General features: G+C 52.3%; 1 protein-coding gene across 2 annotated transcripts in view; it reads left to right on the forward strand.

The window, feature by feature from the left end:
- Positions 1-1,084: 1,084 nt before the first annotated feature.
- The window catches only part of CORO7 (coronin 7), a 101,244-nt gene continuing 76,407 nt past the window's right edge, over positions 1,085-25,921 (forward strand). For both annotated transcript variants that reach the window (XM_077918753.1, XM_077918754.1), the window contains exons 1-7: positions 1,085-1,223; positions 5,138-5,234; positions 8,230-8,304; positions 13,561-13,631; positions 14,575-14,758; positions 17,325-17,401; positions 20,528-20,578. In XM_077918753.1, the coding sequence (XP_077774879.1) occupies positions 1,164-1,223; positions 5,138-5,234; positions 8,230-8,304; positions 13,561-13,631; positions 14,575-14,758; positions 17,325-17,401; positions 20,528-20,578 (615 nt within the window). In that variant the 5' untranslated portion in view covers positions 1,085-1,163. The remainder of the gene's footprint in view (positions 1,224-5,137; positions 5,235-8,229; positions 8,305-13,560; positions 13,632-14,574; positions 14,759-17,324; positions 17,402-20,527; positions 20,579-25,921) is intronic.

The raw sequence follows: 25,921 nt of genomic DNA on the forward strand, positions 1-25,921 counted from the left end.
AGCGGTCATTCCTCCTCTGGTCACTGATGTGGGTGCATGACCTGACCGCCTGTCTCCAAGCACTGCCATTGTCTGCCGTCTTCCATTCTGTGGACATGACCAAGCCAGAGTAGGACGTCACTGAGGCTTGAGAGAGCACATCTTTCTTTGAGACTCTGTCCTGCCACACGTGATGCCCAAAATATTCCTGATGCACCACGTGTGGAAAGTGTTGAGCCAGTCGCTGCTGATGGCTGCCAGCGGCCCACAACTTGCTTCCGTAAAGCACCCTCCTCAACACGCCAGTCTGGGAGACCACCACCCTCAGGGCTCGCCTCCTATTTGAATGGAGGACTTTCCAGTCCACCCACCTCAGATCCTTAAGAAACTCTTGCTCATGGGTAGGCAAACTAAGGCCCGGGGGCTGGATCCGGCCCAATCGCCTTCTAAATCTGGCCCGCAGATGGTCTGGGAATCAGCGTGTTTTTACATGAGTAGATTTTAAAATGCACCTCTGGGTTATTTGTGGGGCATAGGAATTCGTTCACCCCCCCCCCCCAAATATAGTCCAGCCCCTCACAAGGTCTGAGGGACAGTGGACCGGCCCCCTGCTGAAAAAGCTTGCTGACCTCTGCTCTTGCTGCAAGACAGCCTGTGTTCCACAGAGGGAGAGCGGTATCTAAAATTTAATAAGTAAATAAAATGTTGTTTAAATGATGGCTTTAAAATCGAGCGTCAGGTTCTAGGACACAAAGGCGGTGCCTAATCTTTTCGGTCATAAACAAATCCCCTCTGGGCTGTAAAGCTCGCCAGGGCATCCTCTCGCGGGTGAGTTGGTTTCTTTTGCCTCGCCTACCTCGCAAGGTTCTTGTCGGGATAAAACTGGGGCGCGTGGGAAGGGCGAGAGCCCCGTGGGCTGGACTGGGCGGCAGGACTTTCTCCCCAAACCTTCCAGGTGGAAGCGCCACCGTCGTACCTGCGCGGCGCCTCCCGGGCGAAGGCGCCCCTCCGCCCGGCTCCTCCTTCCTCCTGGGCGCCGGATGGTGCTCAGTCCCCGGAGCGGCGGCAGAGGAGGAGGAGGCGGCGGCGGCGGAGGAGGAGGCGGGGACGGCCGGGCGGGGCTTGGCGGCGATTCGGATCGGAGCCCGGGCGGCGGCGGCGGCGGCGGCGGCGGGAGGCTGAGCATGAATCGCTTCAAGGTGTCCAAGTTCCGCCACGCGGAGGCCAGGGTGGCCCGCAAGGAGGTGGGTGCCGCCGCCCCGACGGGAAGGGCCCCGATCCCCTCCCGGAGAGTAACCCCAGGCGCCCTCCCTGCCCGCCGCCCGCACCTGTCTCCGGGGTGGGGGTCTTGGCTCCGCTGCCCCCGATCTCCCCACCCACCCCCGGGATGCCCTGCTCCCGATTGGCACCCTCTGCCCGGGGGCGCCCCCGGGGATTCCCGCTGCCCACCAGCCGGCGCGCCCCCGGGGGCCCGGGCACTCCTTCCTTCCCCTGCCCAGGGCGGCGGCGGCAGCAGCAGCAGCAGCGGGGGCGCCTTCGGGGTTAACCCCTTCGGAGCCGCGGCCGCCGAGGAGGTGGGGCGCCTTCGGGGCGTCGGCAGCCGCGCTCCGGGCGTGGGTCACAAGACGCGGCTTCCGCGGCTTCCGCTCTCCCTTCCCCATCCTGTGCACAGCGCAGCTGCTCTCCGGGCTTGCAGCCGGCTTCCTCCTCGGGGAGCCAAGGGGGGAAGGTGGCGCCTGCAGAATCGGGGGGCGGGGGAGGAGCTTGCCTTGGACTGAAGCCCCGCCTCCTTTCCCTCCGATGGGATGGTGATCATAGCATTGTAGAGTTGGGAGGGACCCCCCGGGGTCATCTAGTCTGACCCCCGGCAAAGCAGGAATCTCAGCGGAAGCATCCGTGGCAGACGCCCACGCAACCTCTGCTTCAAAACCTCCCAGGACGGAGAGTCCCATAGATCATGGAATTGTGCAGTTGGAAGGGACCACCAGAGTCATCTAGTCTAACCCCTTGTAATGCAGGATGGGGGGGCAGGAAACCCCCCCAGGAGCTGCTACTTTGCCTGCGATCTGGGGAGTGCCGCAGCCTTGCGCCCTCTCTCATCTGCTTTGGGCGACCCTGGGCAACCCGTTTCCATTTGCCCTCATCCTGAGTGGAGGGGGGGGGTCTGGATCCTGAGCCTCAGGCCTTGGCCCAGCTAGTCCAGGAGGGTCTCTAAGACAGGCGGTCGTCTTGGGCTTCTTTCCCCGTCCCCTGCTGCTCTTAGACAGGAGCTTAGAGGCTGGGAAAGTGGACGTGAAAAGGCTCAAACAGCTTTGAAATTCTGTGCTTATTTTAATAGGAAGTGGTGTTCCTGCAACAGGGTGCTGAGCCCAGGATCTTCTGCATGCAGTGCAGGTGTCCTCCCACTGGGCTGTGCCCCCTCCTTAAGGGGAAGCATTTTGGGGTGGCCTCCAGGGCACTGCCCACAAACCAGACAGATGTTTGGGTGTCCAGGAGGCCTCCAAAATTGTGTCACTTTTTAGTTTGCGCAGAGCAAAGTGGCTGGCTGTGAAGAGCACAGGCCTTGGGAGGGAGCCCCCTTACAGTCTAGGGGGCAGCTTGAGCCCCCTGCCCCCTTCCCTCTGCCCCCTCTTGCGGGTCTGAGCGGCGACCCTCTTGCATTTGATGCCTCATGCGGTTCGGACTGTGAGCTCTCTGCAGGGCCTCCTGTGTGGTGGCACCACCAATGCAGCATGGATGACTTCTCAGGCCTAAAGGCCAGAATCGGATGAATGCCCTGAAATTTCAATGATTGCAGGAATTATTATTATTAATATAATATAATATAATATAATATTGCAGAACCAGGGAAATGTCAGGCTTTCTGTTGCCTGGGCAACCTCCTCTGCCTGCTGAAAGTGTGAGCACTCCTTTGCTGGTGTGTGTAGCAGAAGTTGCATGAAAGAGCCTATTTTTAAGCGGAATAAAACCAGGCAGCCAACAAGCCTCCCTTTGTGTTGCCGCTGTGCAGTTTTTGAGGGCTGCTGCTGGAGAGTGAGAGCCAAAGGGCAGGTGGGCAGAGCTGGGGCATGCGGAGAATTCCCGTGCATAATCTCAGTGTCATTTTTTAAACCCACTTTTCGTCTTGAAGCAGCCACCCCCCCCAAGTGTCGCTATGGTGCAGAGCGCATGACGCCTTCTCAAGCAGCTCCCACAGGTCTTCCTAGTCCTTTCTTCATAGGAAGGGAGAATTCTGGGAGCTGCAGCTTCTCCCACCACTCAGATCCAGTGATGGGAGAAGCTGCGTTTGCTACAATTCTTCCACGTCAAAGTTTGAGGCTTTGGAATTTGGCCACAGAAGCTGCGCACACGTCAACCTTGACTTGGTTCCCCTCTGCTCTAGGAACATATAATGTAAGGCTTTAGTCCTCCCTTTTGAGCATCTGCCTGGAGCACCATCCACCAGGGAGCTGCAGGGAGGGATGTGGACGGAGGAAGAAGAAGTTCTGGGAGCTCCGTTGCCTGGCAGTTTGTCTTCCTCTCGTGCGGTTTGGGGTGGAAGAGACCACAGGCAAAGGGGAGGGAGGGCTACCTTCAGATGTCTTCTAAAAGTCAGATAGTTGTTTATTTCCTTGACATCTGATGGGAGGCTGTTCTACAGGGTGGGTGCCACCACCGAAAAGGTCCTCTCCCTGGTTCCCTGTAGCCTCACTTCTCTTAGGGAGGGAACCGCCAGAAGGCCCTTGGAGCTGGACCTCAGTGTCCGGGCAGAACGATGGGGGTGGAGTCGCTCCTTCAGGTATACTGCGCCGAGGCCGTTTAGGGCTTTCAAGGTCAGCACCAACAATTTGAATTGTGCTCGGAAATGTACTGGGAGCCAATGTAGGTCTTTCAGGACCGGTCTTGGCGGCCACTCCCAGTCACCAGTCTAGCTGCTGCATTCTGGATTAGTTGTAGTTTCTGAGTCACCTTCAAAGGTAGCCCCATGGAGAGTGCATGGCAGTAGTCTAAGCAGGAGATAACCAGAGAATGCACCACTCTGGCGAGACACTGCGCAGGCAGGTAGGGTCTCATCCTGCGTACCAGATGGAGCTGGTAGACAGCTGCCCTGGACACAGAATTGACCTGTGCCTCCATGGACAGCTGTGAGTCCAGAATGACTCGCAGGCTGCGCACCTGGTCCTTCAGGGGCACAGTTGCCCCATTCAGGACCGGGGAGTCCCCCACACCCGCCCACCTCCTGTCCCTCAAAAACAGTACTTCTGTCTTGTCAGGATTCAACCTCAACCTGTTAGCCCCCACCCATCCTCCCAAAATGGGCCGCACACTGCACACTTGTGTTGGAATGTACACACTGGCTCTCTTCCCGGCTGGGATAAGGACAGAAGGACTCACGGATTGCGCTAAGCACATGGGGAGGTGCATTGCTCCGTTGGGCATATCCTTTCCACTTTCGGGTGCCCGGTAATAGTTTGCAACCCCTTTGCAAAAGCTCACAGTCTTTCCTCTACTTCCCTGTGGGGGGCGGCCCTCTGCTTTGTAATAATAATCATCATAATAATAATAACACTATTAATAATATATTTATACCCTGCCCATCTGGCTGTGTTTCCCCAGCCTCTCTGGGCAGCCCCCAACAGAATATTAAAAACACGATAAAACATCAAAAATTAAAAGCTCCCCTATACAGGGCTACCTTCAGATGTCTTCTAAAAGTCGGATAGTTGTTCATTTCCATGACATCTGATGGGAGGGCGTTCCACTGGGCGGGTGCTACCACCGAGAAGGCCCTCTGCCTGGTTCCCTGTAGCCTCACTACTCTCAGGGAGGGAACTGCCAGAAGGCCCTCGGAGCTGGACTTCAGTGTCTGGGCTGAACGATGGGAGTGGAGACGCTCCTTTGGGTCTTTGATTTGGGATGGGCGCAGGACCCCTCTCTGGCCCCTGGGCTTGGGGTGCAGATGCTTCTCCTCCTCTGACTCTGCAAGAAGATCCCTGCTGCTCTGCAGGAACCAGAGAGGAAGCTGCAGTGTCTCTTTCCCTCTCTCACTCCCAGCTTTGGTCTGGGGGAGAAGGATGTGTCAAAGCTGTAGGTGGTTCCCTTTCCCCGCTGAGCTGTGGGGCAGGGAATGGCTCTCCCCCTCCCTTCAGCTGGGCCTTCTCTCTCTCCTGTGTTGCAGGCCTGGATTGGAGACCTCCGAGCTGGCTTCCCGGCTGCTTCGGCGAACCACATCAAGGCTGGCGGCCGCTGGATCGCCTTCCACACAGACTCGGCAGGTAAGCTGTGGGCGAGGCCAGGCCCTGCCCTGCCCTGGGGTGGGTGGCTCTGCTGCTCTCCATGGGGCACGCTTGCACAGTGCACTTCGACCGGGCAGAGAGGTTGTGCCAACCTGTGCAGGCATGTGGGAACTGTTGGGAACTGGCACCTGGCAGCAGGGAGAGTCCCAGTTGCACGAGGATGGGAAACTCCTTGGGAGTTCCAGTTGCCAGGGGAGGAGGCATCCCCAGGAGGCTCGTGAAAAGGAGGGAGGAGGAAGGGATGGGTGTGCCATCTTGCCATTTGTGCTTCCTGCCGCTGCTGGTGGGCTTGGGCTTCCCTCGTGCACTACCCTCTCCCAAAGGTTCCTGCTTGCACCTCCCGGCTTTTCCAGGCCTTAGAAACTCTTGGGAAGAGCAGGGGAGATGCCTGCCTCCTTCGCCTGAGGGGCAGGGGTTGGAGAACGCTTGTCCCAAGGGGACTCACCTGGACTGGGCACCGTTGTAAGGCAGGGGTGCAGAACCTCTTTCAGGGCTGCTGAATGCGGCCTTGCCGGCCTCTCATTCTGGAGCTCATGGCCCCTCCCTTGCCAGCCCTGCTGTACCCTCAACCCCCAAGAACACAGCCTTGAATTGAGATAGTTCCTCTTCCTTGCCTGGGTGCAGCAGGTATGTAGAAACCTCTGGCTTTCTCTGCAGCCAGAGGTTACACACAGGTCTGATTTGCGCCAGTTGCTTTGCCCAGTGCTTTCCCCCCTAGGGGTAGGCATACCCCTAAACATTTTGTGAATCTAAGTTTGGCCTCATTGAGGGGAGGTATTTCAATACAGTGGTACCTCGAGTTAAGTACTTAATTCGTTCTGGAAGTCTGTACTTAACCTGAAACTGTTCTTAACCTGAAGCACCACTTTAGCTAATGGGGCCTCCTGCTGCTGCCGTGCCGCTGGAGCACGTTTTCTGTTCTCATCCTGAAGCAAAGTTCTTAACCTGAAGCACAATTTCTGGGTTAGTGGAGTCTGTAACCTGAAGCGTATGCAACCCGAGGTACCACTGCATGAATAGGAAAATGAGAGTACCCCTAAACATTTTTTTTAGAAAAAATGCACTGGCTCTGCCCTCTTTGGCCTCTGGCCTCAACTGCCCTTGGTGTGTGGCCCTCAGAAGTCTGTCCTTAAGGGAATGCGGCCCTCTTGCTGAAGAAAGGCTCTCCTTAGCACCACCAGTCACCCTGCTACCTGGGGCTGGATGCTCCTTCCAGGCACTGGCTGTGCAGAATCCAGAGGTCCCTTCTGGGACAGGGTCCGCGGTGCCCTTTGTGGGCTCCTTCAGTCGCTGGCAGAGGCCCGCAAGGGGCTGCCTGCGGTGTTAGAAATGAACCGGGCGCGTTTTGCGACTGCTGTGGGTCCCACTGCGACCACATGGAGATCTCCGCATGCCAGGTTGGCAGCTGGGGAATGCAAAATGTCACTTAGAGAAGGATCTGAAATATTTACCTTGTTTTATTCTGGGTTGTTTGATTGGATGTTTTAATGTGTTGTAAACCACTATGAGATTTGTTCTTTAAAATACAAAGAAGTAAAGAAGCAACCACTAACACCTAGGCCTAAGGTGCCAATTGGCGATTAGATTATATATATTGAGTTTGTATTATTATTATTATTATTATTATTATTATTATTATTATTATTATTATTATTATTTATTATTATACAGCAGTACCCTGGTTTAAGAACAGCCCTGTTTACAAATGATTCGGTTTACAAACTCTGCAAAACCCGAAGTAGTGTCCCGGTTTGCGAACTTTACCTCGGTCTAAGGGCACCGGCAGTGGAAGGCTTCATCAGGGAAAGCGCACCTCAGTTTAAGAACAGTTTCAGTGTAAGAACAGCCTTCCAGAATGGATTAAGTTTGTAAACCGAGGTACCGCTGTACCGCCCTATACCTGGGGGTCTCAGGGCGGTTCGCAGAATATGTGCGAGAAAGAAAATTCAGTGTAAACACAATACATAGCTTTACACTGTTGATACTGTTGTGTTGACACAGATATAGCCATATGCCTTACCAAGATGAACAAGACAGGAGTCTAGCTAAGTTGCCTGTGAGTTGCAATGTGCCAACACAGTGTGTGTGTTTGTGTGTTTTTCTAGAACATCGGGTTGGAGAACTTCCCCATGGTCATGCCTTGAATCTTCCCAGTTGTGTCCCATACAATGACTTTGTTTCTGGGGACGGTGGCTGTTTCCTGCAGGACATTTGTGCCGCTTCTAGCACAGGCTTCCTCAACCTCAGCCCTCCAGATGTTTTTGGCCTACAACTCCCATGATCCCTAGCTAGCAGGGCCAGTGGTCAGGGATGATGGGAATTGTAGTCTCAAAACATCTGGAGGGCCGAGGTTGAGGAAGCCTGTTCTAGTATCATGCCAAAGGTTATTAGTGAAACCAAAAAAGAACTAAAAGGTGTTGAATGTTCTCTTTAAATTTGAAGGTTCATTACTGTTCCACAAGATGTGTATTTCTTTAAAGGCCAGAGCAAATAACGTGACCTAGTTTTACAGCTGTGCAGCAGTATAGCAGGTGCTGTTAAGTTATGTTAATTAATCTGTTGGATATAGTATATAAAGAGCAGCACCTAGCTCTCTCAGTACCCTGGTGGATGGGTCAGGCTTACTGATATTTTGTAAAAGGAGTTTTTGTTTTTGTTATGCAAACCTAGCAAAAGTTATTTTAGCATTCCTTGTAATGTGTGGTCTCCCCAGCACGCCTTCTCTAGCGCAACTAATCTGCAAATTGCCAACAAAAGTGAAATTCTGCTTATTGGGGATGCGTTAAAACCCAGTTTACTGCAGTCTTACCCCGCATAGAAAAAACTAGCAATGTTTGTTGCCTCAACGTCTCCCATTAGGACTGGGAGAGTTCCCTGTTTGAAACCCCCCCCTCATATATTGCACCCATCTGCCCCCCCCCCCAATGCATGTATCTGGTCTCCCTGTGACTTGTCTCGTTCCTTCCCCTTCCAGGTGTGCTGGGCCTTGTGCCCTTGGAGAGCCAGAAGAGATCCCAGAGGGTCGTTTCGCAGCTGGGCTGCCACTCAGGTGAGCTTGGCACCTGGGCAGGGCTGGAGCCTGCCTAGGTGGGACGATGGGGTGAAGTTGGGGTAGGCGAGGCACCAGCTTCCTTTTCAGAAACTTCGTTAAATTCACGCCGCCATTACAAAACGGAAACGCCAAGGTGCCGCCGGAGATTTACAGCAAACGTAAATAGTTTACCAAATGTTACGCTTGTGATGATAAATATACAATGGATTTGACTGTATTTCTGTGCCGCTTCCGTTTCACACTGTCAGAGACTGCCTCCAGGTCCCAGCTCACAGAGGACCAACGCTAGCCAGTAGTAATGTACAAAAGTCTTTATTGCAGTACAGTTTCCATTTTCAAGCCCTAGCGTGCGTCTCTACGTCTAGAGACTAGACCGGCGAAGCTCCGTCTGAATCTCCGCCCCCTGTACACCAGCTTAAGACTCTAACCTTACTCCACCTCTTCCGTCTCTCCTTCCGCCTCTGGGTCCTACTACCCCCCGGGGTCCCTTCCTTCCTGGACGCTTCGGACGCGGACCCCTCTGACTCTTCCCCCTCCCTTCGGCGGGCTTTAGGACCTGGCTCCCTTTCCGGGCTGCTCACTGCGCCACCCTCTTGTACGTTTGAACTTGGCGCGCGCGCCCAGTCTCCGACCTTCCTTTTGACCGTTTCCTCGCTCTCTGATGCAGGCGTGGCCAATCCTGACTCATGTCCTTCCGCTGACGGAGAGCTGCCTGATGTCGATACCTGGGACTCTTCCCCCCTACTGCTCTTTGGTGGGGAAGCTGGTCCCGATTTCCAACTGCTGCTCTCTGAGTCCCCTCTGGCCCCTCCTTCCTGGGGTGTTCCCCTTGGCAACCCCTTTGCTCTGACCACGGGAGCCCCCTTCTGTGAATCCTCCGATTCACTGGAAAGACTTAGAGACCTAGGGCGGCTGTCATCGCTAACCTCTCCCTCGGATTCCTCCCCCTCGGTCTCTATCTCCTCCCTTTCCTGTGCCTCTGCTCCTGAACCCCTGACACACGCGAATCCCAAAGCGGCTTAATAAATAACAGCGACAAAACATCACAGGCGTAAATCATATAATATAAATAATGATACATTGGTGAAACAATTACGATCTGCTATCAGCAAACCAGCAACTAAAAGAACAGGCTGAACGTCACAAATACAGCAAAAGTCATAGATTCATAGCCCCCTGCAATGATATTGTAAATTCTGCCAGTTTATAGGCACCTGAGATTCATATTTCCTGCCCTGAAATCCCCACCACCTCCTGGCTCGTGTGTCTCCAGCTTCCCCTTGTTCCCGGCTTCTCCAATTCCCTCCTTTAAGCCTGGCTGTTGTTTTGAGATGGTTCAGTCCCATTAAGCCCCAGTCGAGAGAGGGGCACAAGCAGGGAAGAGGCTCTTGGTCCCTGCCTGGGCACAGGATGAGCCCTGCTCTCCCGAGGCAGCTGCCACGAGTCTCCCGCTGCCGGCTTGCATCTGCTGCAGGCCTGTGGAAACGGAAAATGACGCAGCGACCTACTTTTCCCAGGCAGGCCAGATGCCTCAGCCAGGCGGCCGATTTCTGTGCCAGGTCCACCCCCCCCAATACCACTTGCCCTTGAGATGGAGGTGGTTATGATTATTGTTATTGTTATTATTATTTTATACCCTGCCTTTCCCCTGACGGTCGGCTTACAGATAAAAATGAGAACAGCTCAAAACATTGGAATAAAATGTTTTTAGAAAATTAAATATTGAGAGAAGTAAAATTACGCTTGCATTTCTGGGGTGTGAGCCTGGGCAGTGTGCCTGGAGGTCCTGGGCTGGCCAGACGACAAGGCCCTGCTCCCAGCTGCGCAGAGCAGGACTCTTGGCTGCAGGAGTTGCCAGAAGGAGGTGTAAAGGGCATCATCCAACTGTCTTGGGGACTCCAGATTTGTGTAGGGTTTAATCCTGAGCCTTTTGTTTTCCCAAATATGCCACATATGTTTATTTATCTGTAAATCTCCCTCAGCCAATAAAGTGAGATGAGTGTCGCACCCCCAGAGTCACCCGTGACTAGACCTAATGGTCAGGGGTCCCTTTCTCTTTACCTTTAATTCTATGAAAAGCATGCCAATAATTACAATAAAAGCAGCACGGCACTAGCCCTTGCGGTAAGAGCAGTCAGTTCCCAAAAGCCTGTTGGAACAAGAAGGCTTTCACCTGCCGGCAGAAGGACAAGGAGGGAGCCAGTCTGGCTTCCCTGGGCAGGGAATTCCAACGTTGCCTGGGAGCAGCCACCGAGAAGGCCATGTCCTGCATCACTACCAGGCAGGCCTGGAAGGGGAGAGGGATGGAGACAAGGTTCTTCCTCAAAGGTCTCGCAGCCTGGGCAGATATGTATGATGGAATATGGTCTTTCAGGTCACTTGGACTTCAGCCATGGAAGGTTTTATAGGTCATAAACCAATACAGCCGTACCTTGGTTTTCAAACAGCTTAGTTCTCGAACGTTTTAGCTCCTGGACACCACAACCCTGGAAGTGACTGTTCCGGTTTGCGACTATTTTTGGAAGCTGAACATCCGGTGGGGCTTCCGCCGCTTCCTGCAGCCAATCAGAAGCCGCGCTTTGGTTTCTGAACGTTTTGGAAGTCGAACAGACTTCCAGAACGGATTCTGCTTGACTTCCAAGGTACGACTGTACTTTGAATTGTGCCTGGAAACAGACCGGTAGCGAGTGCAGCTGTTGCAACAGGGGGGCTGGCTGTTTGTTCCCTAAAAGGCAGCTCTGCTGTGGGGACACCATATTGCAGAAAGTAAAAAGCAGGGCACCCCAAAAGTTGTTGACAAAGTGCTGCCTTTTGGAAATTCCCCCCTTTGAAATCCCTATAATGTCTGGGAAAATCCAGGTGTGTGGCAACCCTATTATATGATAGGGCACCCGAAAAGGTGGGGGGGTTTTGTCTGTTTTTTTAATACCTGTGTTTCTGGTTGTAGTCCTGAGAGTGTGCCTGCGGCTTCTTGCAGAAGTGGGCCTGAGCTGTGCTCTGCAGATGCAAGATTAATAATAATAATAATAATGATAATAATAATAATAATAATAATAATAATAATAATAATAATAATAAAAAAATTAATTTATACCCCGCCCTCCCCGGCCAGAGCCGGGCTCAGGACAGCTAACACCAGTAAAATTACAGTAAAAACATAATAGGAAAAAAACCGCCCCAGTTTAAAATGCAATTTAAAATGCAGCCTCATTTTAAAAGTAGCCGATAAATCAAGACCATAAGGGGAGGGAAACATAAGGGTCAGACCGAGTCCAAACCAAAGGCCAGGCGGAACAGCTCTGTCTTGCAGGCCCTGCGGAAAGATGTCAAGTCCTGCAGGGCCCTAGTCTCTTGAGACAGAGCGTTCCACCAAGTCGGGGCCAGTGCTGAAAAGGCCCTGGCCCTAGTTGAGACCAATCTAACCACCTTGCGGCTTGGGACCTCCAAAGTGTTGTCATTTGTGGTCCTCCACGGGGCATACCAGGAGAAGCTGTCCTGTAAGTACATGGGTCCTAGGCTGGGTCTTATCGCCTCCTCCTGCAAAATAATGTGCCCTCCTTGGGAGGGATAAAGAGGCTTGCATACAGTTCATCTTCTTAAATTTCTCCTTCCGCTCTGGCATAAAACGTTGACCTGCAAACAGGGAGCTTTTGCCCTCGATGCCCAGAAGCCTCTAGAGAGGGAACTTTCCCACCCCCCACCATTTATTTGCTGGGCATAAACCCTCCCACCTCGCGTGGCTCTGTCCTGCATGCCAGTGTGGTCTAGTGGTTAGAGTGTCGGACTTGGGTTCGAATCCCTGTTCAGCCACGAAGCGCAGCTGGGCGACCTTTGACCAGTCGCTGCCTCTCAGCCTAACCTACCTGGCAGGGTTGGGATAAAATGAGGAGGGAGAGATCCGTGTGTGCCGCCTTGAACTCCTTGGAGAAAGAGGCGGGAGGTGCATTCTCTAATTAAATGAATGCTGCGTGGCATGGAGTCTTGAACCTTGTTGTTGCAGGCTGCTTTCTTCAATTGACCATTTCAGCCGGGATATTTAGGGCCACTTTTAATGCTTCAGAACATCTGCAGCTGCCGGAGAACCCACAGGCCCATCCGTTACACAGGTTTATACAGAGGCATCCCCTCTCCTCAGCTTTACACCTCCGTAGAAATTAAGTGACGTTCTCAGAGGCAAAGCAGGCCTCCGTTATCAGAGCTGTCTCAGCAAGGGCAGAAGGTCTACTTTCTATCAGTGTGGCCCAAGGCTGAATTCTTCCCGCGCAAACGTCCTTGGCGCATTCTTAATGCAGTCGGAGGAAGCAGAGTCTCCTAACAATGTCCTCTCAAATTCTTTCCACATCTCTTCTTCATTTGTAGGGATCGCAGTGTGTATGCGTCAATACGTTGACCCACTCAACGTATTGTCTTAGAAGAAACACGATTTTAAATGGTTTCCCTGGCCTGATTTATCTCCGTTGTCTCCCACTTGTAATAAAGTTTTGCTAAAATTGTATTCTGCAGGATGAACTGTGTGTGGATTATATATATATATAGAGAGAGAGAGAGAGGGAGAGTGTTGTAAATATTTATTTATTTATTAAATTTATATACCACCTTATACCTGGGGGTCTCAGGTTCACAGAATAAAATCAAGATATAAAACCACAAAATATGGTACATAATAAAAATAAAAACAAAAACAGCAACCCAATAAGTGGACCCCTGACCATTAGGTCCTGTCGTGACCGACTCTGGGGTTGCGGCGTTCATCTCGCTTTATTGGCCGAGGGAGCCGGCGTACAGCTTCCGGGTCATGTGGCCAGCATGACTAAGCCGCTTCTGGCGAACCAGAGCAGTGCGCGGAAATGCCGTTTAGCTTCCCACCGGAGCAGTACCTATTTATCTACTTGCACTTTGACATGCTTTTGAACTGCTAGGTTGGCAGGAGCTGGGACCGAGCAACGGGAGCTCACCCCAGCACGGGGATTCGAACCGCCGACCTTCTGATCGGCAAGTCTTAGGGTCTGTGGTTTAACCCACAGCGCCACCTGTGTCCCAACAACCCAATAGCCCCCCAAATACATTATGTTGTGTTGTGTTACTTGATGTGTTGCATTCATCAACCTTTGCAAGGTTGCTGACCAACATCTGTATTACTGAAGACCTTTTTCTTATTCTGTACCTAGATGCTATTCTGAAAATAGTTAACAATATACAAAGAAGAAGAAGAAACATGATCTCTCTCTCTCTCTCTCTCTCTCTCTTGCCCAGATGTGGTGACGGATTTTGACTTCTCTCCCTTTGATGAGCAGCTCTTGGCCACATGTTCGGCCGATGAAGTGGTGAGTACTAAGTGAAGGGGTCCTCCTTTGGCAGACCCCCCCCCCAAGAGGTCCTCCCTGGGAGGTTGTAGAGGAGACCCTGCCAGGCTCCATCTGTGAGTGGGGGGCTGAGAGAGGAAATAGCCCCCAAGACCTTTGCCCCATTGCTGCTGCTTCTGGAGAGAGCTGTGGGCCTGGAACTGTGGGCTCACTTGGGGGCATGTCTGGATTAAGGGGACCTTGGCACAATTCCCACAGTAGGACCCCTCCCCAGCTTCCCCAGAAAAGGAATGCATGGAGTCAGGTGCCAGTAAATACACCTCGAGGTTGTATTATTACCATTTTGTTAAATATAGAGTTCCCTGGGACATACGACTGGCTGTTAAACCACTCTGGGAATTGTAGCTCCTAACAACTCCCAGAAACCATAACAAACTAAAGTTCCCAGGATTCAAGCCAGGGCCAGATTTAGGTTTGATGCGGTCCTAAGCTGCTGAAAGTCATGGGGCCCTTTTTCTGTCCAGCTGTCCTTTGTCAACAACAAATTGCCGCTGTTTTTTTTGTGTTGAATATATGCTAGATGGTAATTCATAGGAGCCTACACAACACAAAACACTGTTGCTGGATGTAGGTTTTATTTTATTTCTTTTTGATCTTCTATTTTGGAAATGTCCAGGTTTTTTTCCTTTAAATTTTTTGGGGCCCCTCAAGAGAGGGGGCCCTAAGCTATAGCTTGTTTAGCTTATATGTAAATCCGGCACTGATTCAAGCCATGACTGTTTAGAGGAGTATTAATATCACTTTATAAGTGAAGATGGGGCGTTTCTTTTCTCCATCCCTTGCCTGGAGGGGTCTGCTTGGCTTTGCTGTGGTTCCCTCATATTCCTGTCCTCCCCCCTTGTGGGTCGGAGTTCATCTTCCAGGGTGACAGACGGACCTTTGCTCCTGGCCTTTTTCTCTGCAGGTGAAGGTGTGGCGCCTCCTGGACTCTGGACAGGACCTCTCGTCTTCCCCCCACATTGCCCTGGGGCCGGAGGGCCGGCCGGTGGATGTTCTCCTCTTCCACCCCACAGCAGACAGCATCCTGGCCAGTGGGGCCCAGAAGGCAGTGAAGGTTTGGGATGTGGGGCATCGGCAGACTCTGGCAGGTGAGCTCCGTGGTGGGGCACTTTCAGGTTGGGGGTGTTATAAGAAAAAACTGCTCCTTTTCCCCTTATGGGATACCCAGGCGCTGCATTCTGGATTAGTTGTAGTTTCCGGGTCACCTTCAAAGGTAGCCCTATGTAGAGCGCATTGCAGTAGTCCAAGTGGGAGATAACCAGAGCATGCACCACTCTGGCAAGGCAGTCCACAGGCAGATAGGGTCTCAGCCTGCGTAGCAGATGGAGCTGGTAAACAGCTGCCCTGGACACAGATTTGACCTGTGCCTCCATGGACAGGTGTGAGTCCAAAATGACTCCCAGGCTGTGCACCTGGTCCTTCAGGGGACACGGTTCCCCCATTCAGGACCAGGGAATCCTCCACACCTGCCCAGTGGCGTAGCGTGGGTTGTCAGCACCCGGGGCAAGGCAAGTAATTTGCGCCCCCTAACCCGTGGATTTGCGCCCCCTAACCCGTGGAGTTGCGCCCCCTAACCTGTGGATTTGCCCTAACCCCAGATGTTGCACCCAGTGCGGCCGGCCCCCCCTGCACCCCCCACGCTACGCCACTGCACCTGCCCATTCCTTGTCCCCCCAAAACGGTACTTTTGCCTTGTCAGGATTCAACCTCAATCTGTTAGCCGCCATCCATCCTCCAACCGCCTCCAGACACTCACACAGGACCTTCACTGGTTCTGATTTGAAAGATACTTAGTTCCTGAATCTCTTGTGCATATTGATAACTTTGCTCAGCTTAACAGATACTTGCCAGACTGTATTTACAGGGAGGTGTAAGCAGTCCCTACAGCCCAAAGACCATTGTAAAGCTTCTCCCATTTCCTTCCTCCTTGCAGAGAAATATTTGAGGTCAATTTGGGAGAGTCAAAATGGCTTCAGGATTGTTCTCCTGTACTATTTCAGAGAAGTGGTTTATATTCTGACGTATATGTTTGCCTTGTACGTTTATGAACATTATATATATATATATATCACCTTAGAATTCCTATAACGGGACTGGGAAGGGCAGGAGGGGAAATGGCCCGAGTTCCCCCCTCTGCCAGGGACTGCTTGTCTCCAGCGGTTGCTTTGCGCCAACTCGGGCTGTTTGCCCCTCTAGCCCAAGACTGCCCACCTAAGCTGGCAGTGGTGGCTCTCTGGGGTTGCCTCAGGCCGCCTTTCGCACCCGCTCCCACTGGTCTCTTTCAGCTGAAGCAGGGCACTCTGCGCTTCCCAACAAGTCTTCTGCTAAATATTCTGAATTTATTCCAAATATTCTGTCAGGGATTGTGGAGGGGTGGGCTCGATGACCTCTGGAGGTCCCTTCTAACTCTGCTTGGAAGCAGAATAAAGGTAAAGGGAGCTACAGTGTACAGGTGCATCGTGGCAAGCTAGCTGAGCACTGCCCTTTGCTTTCCTGGCAAAAGGGGGTGGTGTGGGGTGTCACAGTGAGCTCTGGGGTGGGATTAAAAACCCCTTGTGCCCCCCTTTCCCCTTTGTTTCTCTGAGCACACAGATATTGGGAGAAGAGGTCAAGGACGAGCCTTTTCCAATGGTTGCCTTCCAGCTGTTTGGAACTACAACTCCCATCAGCCTCAGCAAGCCCTGGTTGGGGCTTGTGGGAGTTGTAGTTCCAAAACAGCTGGCAGGCACCACATTTGCATTTCCGGTGAGATGCTGGGAGGAAGGGCAGAAGGTGTTTGTCCCCCCCCCCCCAGGCCAGGAATGTTGTGTGAACAGGAAACGGGAACCGCAAGGAGGCCCTGTTGCCTAGCAACCGGCCACAAGGTCTGCAAGCTCCAAGCGGAGGCTGCCTGACTCTGGGATGGAATTACTGTTCCTGAGTAGCAATTCCTCCTTCTCAGCACAATGCAAAGCCTTGTCCTCCTCTCCTTGCAGCCCTGGGACAGAAAAGGATCCCACAGGAGGAGATGGCCTCTGACTGGATAATAATAATAATAATATTATTATTATTTATACCCCGCCTATCTGGCTGAGTTTCCCCCATCGAGTGTTAAAAACAATACAGCACTAAATATTGAAAACTGCCCTAAACAGTTGTCTTTTAAAGTTAAGATAGCTGCTTATTTCCTTCACATCTGAAGGGAGGGCATTCCACAGGGCGGGCACCACTACTGAGAAGGCCCTCTGTCTGACTAACTGAAACATGCTAATAATAATAATAATAATAATAATAATAATAATAATTTTTATTCAAACAATTCTTTATTGCACAACAGCATTTTATGCTGTTTTTTGTTGCATCAATTAAATGTTTTAAATTTGTTCTTAGCCGCCCTGAGCTCGGTTTTCTGAACCGGGAAGGGCGGGGTCTAAGTAAAAATTTATTATTATTTATTATTACTCCAGAGGAGGCTGACAGCAGCAAAAGGCAGATGTTGGGGAGGGCAGTGATGGCCTGTGTCTTCCTCAGCCTCCTGGAAGCATCATCTGCGGGTGCAGGTCGTATTGCACTTTGCTGCCCTGTTATTCTGCCCACTCTGAGGCCGGGCGATCAGGTTGCTCCACGAGTGGCGCCTGCCAGGAACTTTATCTCATCTCTTCTCTTTCCCTGCAGAGCTGGAGCCTCACGATGACCAGGTCCAGAGTTTGGCTTGGAAACCTGATGGCTGTCTGCTGGGCACATCCTGCAAGGTGCGTAGTAGACCAGGTGCTGGGGCTCAAGGGGCCGGTGTGTTTGTGTGTGAAGCTGCCCTTCAGGTCAGCGGGTGGCGGTCAAGTGATCCTCCTCGGGCTCCAGCCGCTGCGCCGTGACCCACTTTGCTCCTGCTGCGATGCCAGGCATGTTGCTGCTGCTGTTTCTGACCAAGAAAGGTCTGTGGCCAGAAGGAGCAGCTGGAAGAAATACCGTATTTTTTGCTCTATAGGAAGCACTTTTTCCCCTCCAAAAATTAAGGGGAAATGTGTGTGCATTCTATAGAGTGAATGCAGGCTCCTTGGCTTCAGCGATAGCAACGCGAAGCGCAGAGGGAGCGCTCCCGCTGCGCTCCGGGGGTTCGCGTTGCTTTCGCTGAAGCCTGGAGAGTGAGAGGGGTCGGTGCACACTGACCCTGCTCGCTCTCCAGGCTTCAGGGATAGCCCCCTGAAGCCTTCGGAGCGCAGCGCGAGTTCCCGCTGCGTTCCGGAGGCTTCAGGCTCCTTTTGCTGAAGCCGGGAGAGCTGCGCAGCGCCCCTTCAGCCAAGCGGGAGGAGAAATGGAAGGGGCTCCGTTTCTCCTGCTGCTTCGCTGAAGGGGTCCTGAGCAGAGAGGGGGAGAATTATTTTTTCTTGTTCTCCCCCTCTAAAACAAGGTGGGTCCTATGGTCGGGTGCGTCCTAGAGAGCGAAAAAATAAGTGGAGCCAGCAAAAGGGACTCCGCTGCTTCCACAGATCTCTGTCCTGTTCTGTGCCCTTTTTGCTCCTGCCCTATAGAGTGTGGCACAGTGGGAGAGCCCACTCCCTGGGTGACTCTGGGCCAAGTCACCATCTCTCAGCTGAGCCTACCTCACAGGGCTGTTGTGAGGATGACCTGGGGAGGGCTATAAATTTAGTAAATAAACAAGCAGCATCACGCCACTTTAGGCAACCACGGCTCTCCTTGCCCCCCAAGAATCCTGGGAACTGTAGTTTTTTAAAGGAGCTGAGAGTTGTTAGGAAACTCCTGTTTCCCTCACAGAGCTACAGTTCCCAGAGTTGCCTGGGAAGAGGAATTGGTTGTTAAACCAGTCTGAGAATCATAGCTCTGCGAGGGCAACAGGGGTCTCAGCACCCTTAAGAGACTACAGTTCCCAGGATTCTTTGGGGGGGAGCCAGAACTGTTTAAGGTGATACCGCTTTAAATGGCCTACACCACAAGTGACCACTGGGTGGCGCAACACGCGCACATAATGCACCTCCCAAGGACTCATGCTTGGTGCAAAAAGGCGCATTGAAAAGCCTGTGGCTGCAATCTGGCTGCTGGCTTCACTCAGCTTGGAAACACAACGAAGAGCACCTCCTCAAATGTCTTTATTTCATAAAATCTATGCGGCGCTTGATTGTAAAACAAAACAAACCAAACCCAAAGCAGTTTGCAAAGAGATGAAACGATGAAATCGAGAAAAATCCGCAGCCGTACTTTAGAACATACGAAAAGTTAAAAAGACGAAAGCGGATTAAAATTCGCCTCAACTTTCTGAGCATCCAGCATTGCAGGGGGTGGGGCTGTTCTGGGATCTGGGTCGGCTTGCAGACCCTCCTGTTTTTAGCAGGCACCGAAAAGAGTACAGTGAAGGCCTGGGCTTGGTATCAATAGGCAGTGAGTTCCAAAGTGTAGGTGCTGCCACATGGAACGACTCGGTTCTTACAAAGATGGCACCTGTAGTAGACCCATGCCCATTCCACCACCTGGAGGGGGCGCATGTGGACTAAGGGAATCTTGTAGATAAACTGGTCCCAAGTTGTTAAAGGCTTTATCTACTAATAGTAACATGCACGAACCACTGCGGCAAGCATTGTGGTATCTGCTAGCATAGAAACCATTGCCTAGGAAGCTCTGCAACCTTTTCCAGGTGTTTAGGAATGCCTAACCAGAATCAGTCTTGCAGAAGAGCAAAGGGACCATGTGTAGTTTCACTTAAGGTTCTGGTTTTTCTGACATTTTGGGGGCCTTTGCCTCTGTAGACCGGCAAGCATCGAGGGCTGGGCACTGAAGCAAACCAGAATTAAGCCAGAGAATGCGTTTCAGAGCATTCATGCAAGCAGAGATTCCTAAGCCAGCTTCAGACCATGGTTTCACATTCTGGTCGGCTGGCAGTCAGCTGACCAGAGTTGATTAGGCTTGCCGTATTCCTGACACCTGCAAAATTGGTGAGATTTTTTAAGGAAACCACCCAAATTGTTGAGCATTTTTTTTTGAAACAAACCCAAATTGTCCAGCTTTTGGGGGGAAACCTAACCCCAAAATAGTGATTTTAAGCTTTTTGAGCTGTTTCTGCTGCTTTTTCCATCACATTGCAATACATCCAGGTTTTCCTTGACATTTTGTCGATTCAACAAAATCCCCCCCATGCCAATTTTGCACCCCAAACCAGGTTATGTCAGGAATTTCCCTGACGTATGGCAAGCCTAGGGACGCGGGTGGCGCTGTGGGTAAAAGCCTCAGTGCCTAGGGCTTGCCGGTCAAAAGGTTGGCGGTTCGAATCCCTGTTGCGCCTGCCAACCTAGCAGTTCGAAAGCAACCCCGGGTGCAAGTAGATAAATAGGGACCGCTTTCTAGCGGGAAGGTAAACGGCGTTTCCGTGTGCTGTGCTGGCTCACCAGATGCAGCTTTGTCACGCTGGCCACGTGACCCGGAAGTGTCTGCGGACAGCGCTGGCCCCCGGCCTCTTGAGTGAGATGGGCGCACAACCCCAGAGTCTGTCAAGACTGGCCCGTACGGGCAGGGGTACCTTTACCTTTACCTTTATGGCAAGCCTATAGCTGATGGCCGTTGTGTGTTTGGACAAACAAACCAGAGTTGAGTTCAACAAACCACGGCTTAGCAAAGTGTGCGAACCCGGCTACTGTTGATTATACCTTTTATTTGCTTTGGCTGGTACCCACTGTACCAGGTCGGGGTGCCAGGAGGTCACTGGATCATGGCTAAGTCCTGCCTTCCTCTCCATCCTCTCTTGCAAGGATACTGTGGACACTTAAGCATCATAGTTCTACATATAGCGCCTGACTAAATTGAAAATGGGCTGCTGCGTTTGTGGCGAACGCCCAGTCCCTCGTGACCTCCCTTTCTTTCTCTGTCCTCAGGATAAAAAGCTGCGGATCTTTGACCCACGTGCCAAACCTACGGCTTGCCAGGTATCTGGACCTCTTTGGTTTGGGGGCAGGGTGGGGTTGGGGAGAGGGCACTGCCAGGGCTGGGTTGTGCGGAGACACCCTGTCTAAAGCTGCTTGTTCTTCCTCCAGAGCAACTTCCTTGGGTGCCAGGACCCCAGGATTCCTGCCCCTCTTAACAGCTCACAGCGTCAACTTGGGCATTGGGCTAGTGAGAGCCACAGTGGCGGTGTGGCTAGCCCAGCCTTTGCCAACCAGGTGCCCTCCAAATGTTTTGGACCTCTGCTCCATTGGCATCGAATCGTGTGGAGGGAACCACACTGAGCCCTCAAATGCCCCTTATTGCTTTGACAAAGCTCCAGGAGGGAAGTCCTTGATGCAGCGCAAACTGTGGAACTCACTACACAAATTCATGGACCCTCTCTTTCCATTGGAGAGGCCCTAATTTCACAGGCGTGGGACCTGGCAAGGCTGGTGCCAGGCCAGCCACGGGAAGGGCTGGTACTCCCTGTGGCTGCCAGCCTGGGCCAGTTCCTCAGAGTCAAGTGGCAAAACACTGCCTCTCCTGCACCATGTCAGCCTCCAGTTGGAGGGGCCGAAGTCCATGTCTGGATGCCCACGTAGAACACAAAACACATGTTATTGTTTTAGTTCATGTAGGAAAGCAGTGTCTTAGCAAGAGGGGCTTGGCCTGTGCCCTGCCCTGCTGTTCTTCCGCATTCAGCAAACTTTTCCTTTCCAAACAATCTGCTGCCCCTTGTGGCTCTTGGTCATCCTGGAAAGGGGCTGTCTTGGTGCGGACTTTGTCCCCCTCCTGATTTTCCCGTGCGTCTCAACGAGTCCTCCTGGCTTGACTTGCGCTGGCGGCTGCTGCTGGTGTTTTGCTTCTGTGCCCCCTTCTCCTCTGACCGTGCCAACCCCCCCATCTGCACCTTGGGGGGCTGCCCCCAGAGCAAGCCATGTCTGCTCCGCTCTGCATCTCTCTTACCTGGCCTGGCTCCTGGGAAGATGGAGGAGGAGGAGAAGGAAGAGGAAGAGCTCCCCTTTGCCCACCCCTTCCCCTCTGCGTGGGAGCCAGCTGTGCGCACCTCTCATGCTCCAGATCCAGCTGTGGGATTGTTTTGGGGGAGTGAGGCTCTGGGGGGCGTTCATTCTCCCTCTCCCAACCCCTCACTTCCCTCCCGCAGAGGTCACCTCGGGGGTACCTGGCTCCCACCCTCGGCAGCCAAGTGTCCTTCCCGCTTGGTGGGACGTCCTTGGCCTTCCCTCTTCCCAAGAAGGCCGTGGGAAGCTCTGGAAGGGAGCTGGCCTAGGTTTTGGGAAGGCCTATTTATAGCAGCGTGCGGCCGGCGCTCTCAGGCTCCTGCTCCCCAGCGGAGCAGGGGGGGCGGCCTCAGGGCTTCCGCTTCTCTTCTCACCCTCCCCACCCCCTCCGAATCGCTGCTCCTCCGTCCAGAAATGAGGAAGCCGTGGGGAGGCTGAGCAGGGAGAAAGATGGGGGCCCAAGGCAGAGGGTCCCTGCAGGAGCTCCGGCTCCCCGTTCCTTGGCTCCCTGCGGGGGGAAGTGTCAGGGTGCCCCAACAGCAATGCTTGTGCAGCTGCTGGCAGCAAGGATCAGGGTCTTTGTGTTGCATCTCTGCTGGGATGGCCCCACTCTGCAGAAATGGGCGGTTGTGGAAGTGGCACCTGTGGGGCTGCAGAGCCCACTATTGACTTGGGGGGGGTAGCCAGTCCTGGAAGAGCCACAGAGAGCAGCAGGGGCCCAGCCTCTGTTTCTGGGGCCCTCGGGAGCCCAGTGGGGCCCCTGGCCCAGCTGTAGAAGGAGAAAAACTGATCCCTGTTCCTCTGCCCTGTGAATCTTGCACTTGGCCATCTGGGCTGCCCACGGGGTTCAAGAGGCTGTGTTGTGTGTGTGTGTGTGTGTGTGTGTGTGTGTGAGAGAGAGAGAGAGAGAGAGAGAGAAAGAAAGAAGGTGACGCACACTCTGAGTTGTTACTTGTGGAGGTGGAGGAATCTGTGTCTGGAAGGAGGCGGAGGAAGTGAGCAAAAGTCTGGGAAGGAGATTCTGGCACAGCGTCTTACTTATAGGGCAGCTTTTGAAGTTCTCCGAGAGGCTGTGACCCAGAGCTGCAGGCTGCGGTTTTGGTGTGTTTGTGTGTGTAAGGCAATTGTTTCCCCCTCTTGCCAATGCTGATGTGGCTGAATGCTCCCTCCCTAGACTTTGCCGCCTCGCTTTCTGCAGCTGCCTTTGAACGGCTGCACCCTCTTCCTTCTCTTCCAGCTCTCGGGCAGTTTCCTTGGAAATCTGAAGGGGGCTGGGGGGGGGCGTTATTTGGCCTCAGGCGCCAGGGCTTCCGGCTGCTGAGATGTGTGAACTGGGCTTTGCAGTGACTTCGCTCTCCCTGCTGCAACCCAGACATTTGCTGAACCATGACTCCCAGTAACCCTGTCAACTCGCCGTGTTGAGGGGAACTGGCCAGATGGAGCCCCACAACACCTGGAGGTCTCGTGCCAAGGCCAGTTCCACTCTATGGCCTGGTCTGGATATGAATCCGGGCACCTAGAAGGGACTGAACATGCAACATGTGCCAACTCCCCGGTCTTGGTTTCCTGCATGCTCAGCGTTCTTGCTGGGCTATGGTTTCCTGGGCCTGCAAAGGATCGAGTTGGGGGCCCAAGTAGACCCTGAGGCCTCCCTTGTGTGACCCTCCATGGGCAGAGTCTTTTTTTTATATAGGGTTGGTTGTTTTTTTTTAAATTACATGATCAGGAGACCGTACGGTCACCCTGACTGTATTCATTCCAGCCCAATGGCACAATTCTATAAATTACAATACAGTGGAACCTCGGTTTTCGAGCGTCTCGGAAGCTGAACGATTCGGAACCCGAATGCCGAAAACCCGGAAGTGAATGTTTCCGTTTTTGAATGTGCCTCAGAAGTTGAACGGCTTCTGAGGTCCATTTCTCCATTTTCTCCATTTAAATTGCCAGCCACCCATTGGGCCTCAGTTGTTGAATGTTTCGGAAGTCGAAGGGTCTTCTGGAACAGATTACTTTTGACCACCGATGTTCTGCTGTACAAGAACCAGTAGAAATGTTAAGAACCATCCATGATACTAAAGTTCTCTGGCTGACGAGGAGGGTTCTTGGAGGTGTTGCAACAAAGGACATGTGAAAATAGAAAGTTTGAAACCCAATCTCATCAGAGAGTTCTTTCCATTTGTTGGGTGAAATAAATAAGGCCGCAGAAGCCGTTGGTTAAAAGTGGCCTCCTTAAGGTATGCTATTAAATCCACCTTCTTCCCTGTTACGTATTCTTAATGCCAGCAAACATCACCTGAATTCCTTCCTGGGTTATACTTCTTGGGGTTTTCCAAGCAAGCCATCGGTATATCTTTTGGCCAGACTATACCTTTGCTTTTGTGGGCTTCTGTGTAAGAGAAACCTTCGGCTTGACCAGTCTTTCATCCAAAAAGACCGTGCAGATGAAGGCCAGCCTTGTGCTTGCCTCCCTTTTCAACTGTGGGGCAATGAGATTGAGATTCCTGCATTGCAGGGGGTTGGGCTAGATTGCCCCACTCCCAAGGACCAGAATGCACATTTCAGAAAGCAGGAAGGGAAGGGTGGGGGAAAGTGAGTTTGGGGGGGAGGGGTCCCTCCAGCGCCTGCCCTGCTCTCAAGGGGGGTGGGAGGGGGCCAGCAGCAGGCCGGTTTATGGGGGCTGAAAGTCAGTGATGGCAGGAGATGAGAGGGAGGGAGGGAGGGGCTCCTCACTACATGTTTGAATTAGGCCAGCTGTTTTACTATTGGGAGGAGTAAAATTTTAAAAAAGGAATTAAACTCGCCACCTAAGAAATTGCAAGCTGCCAAGTTTAAAAAAAAGACCATTTCCTTGCTATCGTATCAGCTGCTGTTTTTTAAAAAAATATACGTATTTATTAGTTTTTAACATATTAATTATCATTCATACAACAAAACTTCTCATCTTATACAATTTTTGGACTTCCGTCAACACCTCTGATGATTTTCCATTCTTATCACTTATTATGCATTTCTTAATTACATATTACCTTTAATTATCTTTAATAATTTCCCTCACTGTCTTTTTTTGCAATATTTCAAATAATTCACCTTACAAAACTTCTTGCAAGCCTACTAACGTAATCTGGTCATCACAATTGCTTTTCAAATAATCCGTAAATTTACTCCAGTCTTCTGAGAATCTCTGGTCCCGCAGGTTTCGAATTCTTCCTGTTAGTTTATCTAATTCTGCATAGTCCATCATTTTCATCCTCCATTCTTCTTTCATCGGTCATTCTTTTTTGTGCTATGTATCAGCTGCTGTTTTATGGCGTCTGAGTCTCTTGGGAGAAGCCTTTTTTAATGTCTGTGCTGATCTCCGACTCGAAGTCTCGCTGCAGAACCGATGAATGAAAAGTGGCCAAACCTGCCCAAAGGAAGGTGCCTCTTCTGCCCCCCACCCCCACCCCACAGAATAACTACTGCCCTCTGGACTGGGGTGCATTGATTGCAGTAGGACTGCAAAAAAATGCCCTCTGAGGCCAAGGGCTAATTTGGGGGGTGTCTTTCCCTCCAACCTGAACATGGGGCTGGGAGCAGTGGGACGTGAGACTCTGGAGCTGGAGCCGGGGGTGGGGGTGGGGTGGGGTGTCCCCCTTACTCCTGAGGTCATTTACAGCAGTTAAAGGTAGATGTAAAGGGACCCCTGACCATTAGGTCCAGTCGTGCCCGACTTTGGGGCTGTGGTGCTCATCTCGCTTTACTGGCCGAGGGAGCCGGCGTACAGTTTCCGGGTCATGTGGCCAGCATGACGAAACTGCTTTTGGCGAACCAGAGCAGCGCACGGAAAAGCCGTTTACCTTCCCGCCGCAGTGGTACCTATTTATCTACTTGCACTGGCGTGCTTTCAAACTGCTAGGTTGGCAGGAGCAGGGACTGAGCAACAGGAGCTCACCCCTTTGCAGGGATTCAAACCGCCGACCTTCTGATCAGCAAGTCCTAGGCTCTGTGGTTTAACTCACAGCGCCATAAAACCACAAAGAACAAAACCAGCAACATGACCAACACTTTGGAGGTTTTTAAACAGAGGTTGTCAGGGATTCCTGCCTAGCAGCGGGTTGGTCTTGGGGTTCCCTTCCAACCTTGTGATTCTGGGATTGGGGTCCATGATGTTTTCACCCTTTGGGGGTCTCTTTGCCCCACTTCCCCCCCCCCCCTTAGCTTAGCCACAGCGGTTCTCCACCTGTGGGTCCCCAGATGTTGTTGGACTACAACTCCCATCATACCTGAGCTCTGGCCTTGCTAGCTAGGGGTGATGGGAGTTGTAGTTCAACAACATCTGGGGAC

The sequence above is a fragment of the Podarcis muralis genome, chromosome 14 (assembly GCF_964188315.1).
Source record: "Podarcis muralis chromosome 14, rPodMur119.hap1.1, whole genome shotgun sequence".
NCBI lineage: Eukaryota > Metazoa > Chordata > Lepidosauria > Squamata > Lacertidae > Podarcis > Podarcis muralis.